The following is a 9,962-nucleotide window of genomic DNA, read 5'->3' as shown; positions in this document are numbered from 1 at the left end:
CTTTTTGAAGACGTCTTCACTGCGGTACGTAATGGGCCGTACAAAAAGGCCACGTTGAAATTGTTTTACGAGTTTCTTGACAAGACTATTGTATTGTGACCATGAATGAGATTTTGTTAGGGTAGAATTATTTAGATAATTTCGTGTATGAAGTTGCGTGGCTGGATTTTGAAATATTAGTTTGTGGTCATTAGTTATTAAAAATCTATTAAAGGATCTTTCTAAGCGAGTGGTTCACACTTCTGGTGACCCAAAAGATGGTGCTTACGAGCTTTGCGGTTGCGAGAGGTAATAGGGCAAGCGTCCTGGGTATAATTGATAAGGCTTGTTAATGATTGTGTGCCAAAGGTTATTATACATTTAGTGAGTTTATGATTCTGGCTACTTCTATTCATATTCAATATATGTAAATAATAAAATTGACAAAAAAGATCCGCTGAGTTTCTTTCGCCGGTTCTTCTCAGGGCAGGCTATTTTCTTTTCCGAACTGGTGGTAGTGTTTACTTTGACTCTCAATAAGTTAGTGGTATCTTCTATATTGAATACAACAATTTGAATTTGAGTTTGATAATGTCACAGGAAAATCTTCTGGACTAATCATGGAAAATAGCACGAACCATTTATAATTTAGGGAGGGACTTAGTAATATAGTTTTACAATCATGTTATTTTGATCACAATAAAATTTGTTTTAAATTAAATTCTAGCTGTTTACGATTTTGATTTATTCAATCAGTATTAATACACTTGTAGTTGCAATTGAGGTAATTTAATCGTGTAGTTTCAGATAATATGCATGGATTTTAAGTGAAAAAAAAAACATCTTTATCAAGTTGATGTTTCATGAACATCTACTAGAAATTCAATGAATCTATAACTCGATTCTCTACAAGCAGTTTTTTTTAAATAATCGCATAAAATAAAAGTGCATGGATTAATAATGTTTCATAAAAGATAACATATAACTGAGTTTCAAATACGGCCCTGTGTTTTGCAGTCGTTGCAGGCTCCCCCTGCTTGTATGCAATGGCTAGACAAACCTGCGTCTCTATAAAAGGGACAGGTGATTAGAGGCTAAGTACAATCCGGCGCACACGCCGACATCACCACATAGGATACAATCTTGCGCATCCTTAACATTTTAACTGGAAACATCATACACGATGAAAATGGTAAGTGAATTTGGATATTTTTTACAGTTGTCTATTAAATCGAGAATATTTAAATAGCCTAATATAAAATCATATCGGAATATGAGCTCCAAGGCTCTATCTATTCTAATTCAGTATACACTATAAGGGTATTTATATATAACTAATTATATAAATATTTGTTTTTTAAAAATATTAAAAAGGATGACAATAGTTAGTCTTCTTATAATCTTTTATGTATTTGTTCAAATCGATTAAAAAGTAGATGTAAGAATGCGTTAATTGAGCAACGATTATGGTATAGCTATGTTTGTATTCGCATCCATATGTAAATTTTATAAGGATTTTGAATTAATCAAAGGGTGTTAATTATCGGTTTTAATTACCATTGTAGCCGTGACATTCTATTTGCTTAATTAATAGCCACTGTTCATGTTTATAAATCAATAAAAAACAAAGCTTTTAAGGATTTCGTTTCATAAATAGTTCTCGTATATTTAGGTACATGTGTTATTAACATTTCATAGTTTTAGAAAAAAAATTACATGTTAGTTTAAAACGTATTGATATCTAAAATAGCGTTATTTTTCACCAGTAAGTAAATATCAATTAAACTTTAAAATTAAATCTACGTAATATTTATAATATTTATATATTATGTATTCTCAAAATATTTTCAAAACATAAGTTATATAAGTTACCATTAAATATTTTCAAATGACTTTCACATGTCATTGTTTCATTTAAATTAAATAACAATAGAGTCAAATTTAAATATAATATTTTGTATATTGTATAAGTAATTTATTGTGCATGTTTAAATATATTCATAAAATTTGCATATTTTTATCATATGCATATTTTCTTAAGATGAGCAGGGCAAGCGGTTGTCGCGCGGCTTTCGCAAGCCCCGCTGCATTTATTGCATCCGACCTTTTCTAATAGCATTGTTTACCTATTTCAACCCAAGTGGTAGGACCATATTTTAATATAAACATATTATTATCGTATGTACGTAAAATACCAAGTAATTGCGTAATCATTCAAAAGTTATAAGGCAACGTTATTATTTATTTTAATAATAACGTATTTATTTATATTATTATTGCATTAGAATAATTGAAAGTATAAACATTCATAATGCCAAGGGAGTACAAAGATGTTCGGTATACATATAGGCTTATCGTTTAAGAGCGAGCCTCTTTTAGTAATATAGGGTAGCCACAGGTAGAGTACTTGACTGATTAGGATTAGAGAAATAAGATTATATATTGTTACCGATTTAATGTATTAAACAAAATACACAGCATACTTCCAAATCCACACCGTACTTACATACTTTTATATAAATTTAAATTATTGTAAAATTAACAAATTCGCTCTTTTTATTGAAATAAGTTTAAATTCGTCTCTGGTTTTCAAGTGGCGTGCGAGTGCTAAATTAGACGCACACCTTTTGTTTTACCACGTAGAACATTGTGTTTTCGAGGTAACACTCAAATTCTGTGTCATGTTCCCACAACTCAACACTTGCAAAATGTTTGTCATTATGTCTTTGTATGCATACGAGTTCTGCTTACGACCACACATAAAACGATTTATAATATTTGATTATTTTAGTGCAGGTCTAAATCAAATGAGCAACTGAATAAGTACATGGTACTTTTATATATTACACAATTTAAACATATTTTTATAATATATTTTATATAACTTCAGGACGAATTATTACAATTATATTTATTGTTTGTAACTTTTCTTTCGTAGTTGAAATCAGTGATTTATATAATAATTCAAGTATCAATAACATATTTCTATTAGCATTCTGGTTCTTCGTGACATTTTCATCAAAATCACTTTAGTCATTAATTCTTAACGTCAAAAGAATTTAACAGATTTCAACATCCATTAAAAACGGATATATTCAATATAATCATTTGAGATGATCAAAATAAGAATATAAAAATTATAAAATTTAACGCTTGTTATCTTAAAACATTAAGACGATAAGGTGTTTAAGTTAATGAGTTAATAAGATCATAGATAAAAGATTTGTCATAAATGTAAATATAAATTTAATTAAAGATATAAGATCTTAGTTCTTTTGTAATAAAAAAGAACATTAATTCCGGATAATAATCTAAGTGTAGTACGTGCCGTGTTGGAAGTTTAAACAAAGATTCAATTCATAAAATAAACCTCTGAGTAAACCTACAATAATATTTTATATTAAATTAAAAGCAATATTTTTTTATAAATAATATATAAAATAATAGATACCTCAAAACTCTCCCTTAAATAAACAATTTAATAAGCGATGAAACTGAGCTGAAAGTTTTATAAAATTAAATTTTGTTGCACTGTTTACCTATAATATCGAACTGAGTTGTGTAAATTTATAGCATTACAAATAATTATATTATTAAGATCACTCTAAAAATAAATATTCCATTAAAAGGTGTATACCATTTAAAATATAAATATTGTAATATGTTTCTAATAAATGTATCTAAAATCTGAATAAAATATCTAAAAACTTTGCATATTTGTCTTGTAAGCAACACTCAATTATATCATAGTTTAAGAAACAACTCCATGTGACGGACCAATTCTCTTGAGTACCAAACCGCATTTGTATATATTAGCTCTAGTTCAAGCTTGTTCCTCTTCTCAAAAGAGGATGTCTTAGCCTATTTAGATGTTTAGACTGTTTATTACAGAAGTCAACAGTAATTGCGAAATTAACACGAAGTCTACTGATATCAAAAATACTAATGAAAATCTTTATTTAGTTTTAATTCACAAATATTCTCTATTCAAATTGTAACTCCTCATGGTCTCCTCCTATCTGGTTGGAGAGATTCCAATAAAATAAATTGGGTGTATTACTCTGGATGATTCTGATTGAACCCTATAGGTGGTGATGCGATCTAAATATAAATAAAATTATTATTTCACATAGACACAGTACGATTGTACAAAATAATAAACGATAGCATAAATGCAATAATAAAGATTTATGAATATTTTCCTGAAATTAGTATACTAGTAGACAAAAGCATGAAATCTTGAAAAATTTGTAAAACAAGCCTATACTTTATATATAATTAGGTAATATATAAATGGTATTCAAAAAACATTGTGGTATTTTTGTAGTAAATTTATTTGACTTGGTAAAATAAACGGTTATATAATTTATTATATATAATACTGTATAAAACTGTATAATACTAAAGTTCACGATACAGCTGAGAAATGTTAAGATCATAAAGAATTAATCTCAATTTAGTCAACTAGCCCCATCTAACGTCAACATATTGAACTTATACATATTTACAAAATTATCGGTAATTTAAATTTGTAAATCCGAAAAAGTAATTTGCAATAATGCTCTAAGCATTGTAAAACTACCAAGTGTTTCGTTTCAGGTTACTTTGTAAAATTTATTTAAATGTATGGATGAATAAATAATAAATAAAATTATTTTTCAATAATTTATGGAAGAACTAGTAGAATTCCAATATGAATAAGAAGGTACATAGGTAATAAATAACTATTGATGCGTAGCACAATTACTGGATTATACAAGGAAGTATATGTTTATTTTTTAACCATAAAATGGTATGGTTTTCATGCTAACACCGCAAAATATTTTATTCTACGTTAAAGATACGCATTAAATAGTTATAAATAATATATAAGGGTATTGTTTTTCATATCATATCATTGTAAGATTACGTTTACATTTATTATTACTAGCGACCAGCCCCAGCTTCGCACGGGTGCAATGCTGCCACTAAATACACTGCAGAATGTCTTACAACGTTCAGTTTTTCAGTCGTTAGACAATACAAACCGCTATGTCCCTGCGTTTTCAATCTGTAATATTTGCGAAAATATTCATTTAAATTACACGCTGTAAAGGGGTGTAATTTAAATATATTAAAAGCACAATGTATTTAAGGTACTTAATTCGATAAGGATTATTGCTGTATTGCTTAAAATCGCTTCGAAAATAAGCCATTATTTCTCGTAAAAAGTAAAGGATAATAAATGGTTGTTGTGGGTTATCCCTAAGAGATAGACATATACCATCGTGGACTTTTTTGATGACCTTTTTAAGGTTACAATGCTGTAGTACATTATTTTGATCTATCCCGAAGAGTTCCGCCAGCGTTTGCAATGTAAGCGCAAAAAATGTGTTTACGGCATCTCTCTACAATAAAGTATCGCACATTGTGAATACCTTACCACTTAAGCTTAGACTATTTATTGCTATTATTATGTTTTTTAATAGCAACCAAAGATACGTAAACGTATTCTCTAAAAAAAGATGCTGGCTGTCTTTTTCTTTTCTAATGATGCACTCCGGTATTTTACAGACAGGTGAACAAGATAGGCTAGGCATGGAACTAAAACAAATCGGTAGCTTAACATACGTGAAGATACGCGATAAATTTATTTGTGATTTTAAAATACTATTCTGCATAAATAATACATTTGTATTAAAAACCATATTGTCCAAGATACTGCTGCCTGTTAGTAAATTTTAGCAATATATACGGTCAATAAGATTAGCAGCATATATAACACAGGCGTAATTATTAAAATTACATTAAAATATTAGGCTTTGCACATAAATATATGTGAATGTATTTTTAATTGCATTTAAAATAATATTATATAATTTTATCTTATAATTTTAAAGATTACTACAATTATTTTCGGAACTTAAAATTATTTTATTATTTTTTCGTAATTTGTCTATATGTGTGATTTATGTGTTGCTAAATAATATATATCAAATATAACTAGAACGATATAAAGAACATATTTTATTTGTTTATTTTCAGAAGATTTTGTTAATTCTCGCCTTCGTCGCCATAGCAGCTTCAGCGCCGCAGAAGCCTGCGGATCAGGTGATTGCTATACTGAAGCAAGAATTTGACCAACAGGCAGATGGATCATATGTTTACAGGTATGTTTAATGTTACTTATATGTTATATAAAATACACCGTATTACAATTAGGCCAAACATCTAAGCAAATTTGAAGATTAATTTTATTGTTGAATACATATTAAGTAATACTTTAAAAATAATTGTATTTGCCTTATGACCAATGAAGATGTCAGTGTTGTAAAAAAACCGCAAATGTTGCTTTTAGTTAAATAAAATAATATAAAAAAATATTTTTTTATAGCAATTTTAGACAGAAGGAAGGCAAGAATTTTGCGCATAAGTTACATAGCTTCATTACTAAAACTTTGTATGATTGTATCAAAAGAAAATGCATTGTTCTTTATTTTTAGCTACGAGACAGAAAATGGTATAAAAGCAGATGAAACTGGAAGCTTGAAAAAGGCAACTGGACCTGACAGCAGTGATGTAATAATAGCTCAAGGTTCATTCAGTTACACCGCACCAGACGGCACCGTTATCAATCTCAGCTATGTAGCCGATGACGAAAATGGCTTCAGACCTGAAGTAAGTACAATACACAATACCTCAATTTTTGCAAACGTGACGAGAAAGTTAACAAGTTTAGTTAGTATTCCATAAAAGTAAGACAATATTAGGAATAACATTTTTGAGAATTTGAGTACCTTTTGAACGATGAAGATTAACGAATTATAATCCAGTATGTGTGAGAGTATGTATACGAGGTCTAAACAGTAATTAGCGTAATTGACCTTCAGTGATAACTCAGGCTCTCCAAAATTAGTGGCACTTTGTTTACAAAGTTTTAGTGCTTTAGCACTAAAACTTTTATTATTGTTCGATTATATTTAATGAGAACTTAAATATTTGAAAAGGATTAAGTGTATTTAAACTTGTCTGTTTACACATTTTCGTGAACAGTGCCACAGAGTCATGATTTAATTTTGTTTCAGGGCGCACATTTGCCTACTCCCCCGCCAATACCACCAGCAATTCAGAAAGCTCTGGACTACATTGCATCTCTGCCACCCCCACCACCCTCCAGAAACTAAGATGCGACATTTACAACGATCCTCCGATGACCTCATGCGCTCCATAAGATGATCAACGACGACCTACGCTTGTACCAATTTGAAAACACGCTTGTTTATTAGGAATTTATTGTACATAACTCAATGTTTCAAAATATTGTTCATAATAGCCTGTTTACAGAATGGTACTCGATATTTCTTATACTCAAAGCAATTAAAAACATATAAAAATGAATGCTCAATAATTGAACTGTGATAGTTAAGATTTGCAAGGAAAGATCATATGTACGCTATTTATTTATTAAATAAATGCAAAATCAGTGCCAAAGATGCATTGTGGATAAATTCGTTCTGTTTTATCATTATTTAATACGTGACGGTCAATATATTTTATATAGAGAGATGATGTAAACAATTTAACATTGGTGGTGTCAAATTGGATGTCACAAAGATGCTAATTGCGAAGGTCAATTCCAATAAAGTTTATAGTAGAACGCGAAAAAATCCAAAGCTGTTCATTTTAAAATGAAAACGAATCAATAAAAAAACTCCAGGATTTAACACATACGATATGACGATCGCTTCTTTAGATTGACCTCGACACACTAAATAACATCTTACGCTTTACCCATAAACATGATTATAAGTTTACAAAACAGATAATGCATATTTGTACATTGTTCCATACATAGTGACTAGCCCAACGACATCTGATCCTTCAAGTAAGAGTGAGAAAGTGTTAGTTTCGTCTCTTTTCTTCAATAGTATATTTTATCGTATTGAACACATTGAACGCTGAAAAATTTAACATCCTTTTCTGAGGATTTACGTGGCAGTCTAGTCCTCTTGTCGTTAAAGCCACTTCTTTATATATCATATTAGTTAACCAAGCTTAGGGGTTCAATTTTGATTAAACGTTTTTCAGTCGCCCTAGTTTATGCAAGGAACTTATTTCTAGCTCTACATTAATTACGAGGAATTAAAAATATTCGGGCATATTTATGTTAATACAATAATACTTGGTACTTGCTGGAATTAAATTTGTCTTGTAAACCGACAAATTCCCCTGTGCTGATTTTGTACCTATACAATTATTTTATATATAAAAATAATAAAATAAACAGTCGGGACATTTTTTATATTAATTTATCTTTTAATAAATGTATTTAGTCGTTTTTGATAATCCTCCTTTTCTTTGTCTTTAGCAAACGTGTCTGAGTAAATTTTCAGTTTTTCAATCGGTATTTCATTTTTATTTTATTCGTATTTTGCATAAATTTAAATAAAAACTAAAACGTATGTAGGTCATTGCTTAACAAAAAGATGAAAGTATTCATAATTTTCCAAGAACTTAAACGCAAGTGCAAGTGGTGGAAAGCAAAAGTGGCACTGAACATGCAAAACTTCGTATTTCACATTGTTGGTAAGGCTCTGCGATTTAAGTGGCTATAAGACGCAAATATTACATTTTGTATGTAACCTCCTTTAAAGTCTTCAAGTGTTTTGGATGAGGCGATTTAATCGACGACTAAACCTTCAGTGTGAATGAGGTTCATTATTATAGGCATTCCGTGTATAACCTGTTCGTTAAAGTGAGCGCTGATACAAGGTCACTGATGAGAATGCTAAACGGATATTGACTTTAAGATGAACAAAATGTTTGCGTGTTATCTTAATTTATTCGCCTGATAATTCTTATTTAATATTGATTAATAAGGAGAAAAAGTATGAGGAAATTATCCCACTACAGGGCATAGGTCACCTCTAATGTTAAGCACAAATTATTTGAACTTATTCTACTTCTCTACATAATAGGAGGGATGAACTGCAGGAATATCATCTGACACATGATGTTTTCCTCAAGACGATTAATTTCAAAGCCGAGCAATTATTAACACAAATTAAGCAAGTATAAGGCTATCTTCGTTTATGATTCTCGGGTTCTTCCCTCATTGGGATCAGATCGATTTAAAAAAAATAGAATATAAATCTTTTATAATTGTAAAATGCGATATTTTTAATTTCGTACGTGATTTAATTAATATTAAGATCATACGATGTTTTGGATAAAAGCATTTAAAATGTAAGTAAAAACTTATGTCCTTGAAAACCACTGATGCGTTACCGGCGGGATTCGAACTCATGATCTTCTATTAAGACCGTCTCAGCTCAAGGAGATCATTATTTGTATAAAAAAATCAAACACTAAATCAAACAAACGGTCACTAACAATTGAAATGAGGTAAAGAAGAATCAATTCATTATCACTTCTTTAATTTAATATTGATTTGCATTAAAACATAAATAGTGTTTGTTTAATACATGTAAGTAAGCAACTTGAACTAGCAAAGACGAACTTTTGACACCTTAACTGTGAAAAAACGCAGTATTGGTTGAATTTACATAATCATATAGATAAAAGATTTTTTTGCTTCCAGACAGAACAAACAACTATCAATTTAAATAATGTTCTTTATTCAAATCAAAGATTTATATAACTTTGTAAATGACTAATCAAATATATCTATTTACAATTCTAATAAAACTTGATTAAATTATTGATGCGATTTTATGTATACACTTAATGTATAAATATAATATATTCCTTATTATATAAACGTAGGTAAATCACTCCTATTACGAAGTATCACTAAAATTCCACGAATGCATTCCAATTTCTTAATAAGGAAATATTTTAATATAATAACAAATACAAAAAACAAAACAAGTACAAAAAAGAAATAATACGTTTTAAGCTTACCGTATTAGCAAAATATGATCATATTAAATAAGCATATAGTAAAGTTTATATCCAAATAAAAAACATTTACGTCTTTATAT

General features: G+C 29.2%; 1 protein-coding gene across 1 annotated transcript; it reads left to right on the top strand.

The window, feature by feature from the left end:
• The first annotated feature begins 1,023 nt into the window (after positions 1 to 1,023).
• Positions 1,024 to 7,466, top strand: LOC113393591 (endocuticle structural glycoprotein ABD-4-like). Its single transcript, XM_026630568.2, has 4 exons — positions 1,024 to 1,171; positions 6,004 to 6,128; positions 6,462 to 6,636; positions 7,044 to 7,466. The coding sequence occupies exons 1-4, from the start codon at positions 1,163 to 1,165 to the stop codon at positions 7,140 to 7,142; spliced, it is 408 nt and encodes a 135-aa protein (XP_026486353.1). The 5' UTR covers positions 1,024 to 1,162; the 3' UTR covers positions 7,143 to 7,466.
• Positions 7,467 to 9,962: the final 2,496 nt, after the last annotated feature.

This window comes from Vanessa tameamea, chromosome 6 (genome assembly GCF_037043105.1).
Source record: "Vanessa tameamea isolate UH-Manoa-2023 chromosome 6, ilVanTame1 primary haplotype, whole genome shotgun sequence".
NCBI classification, from domain to species: domain Eukaryota; kingdom Metazoa; phylum Arthropoda; class Insecta; order Lepidoptera; family Nymphalidae; genus Vanessa; species Vanessa tameamea.
This window is presented reverse-complemented; position numbering and strand designations above follow the sequence as displayed.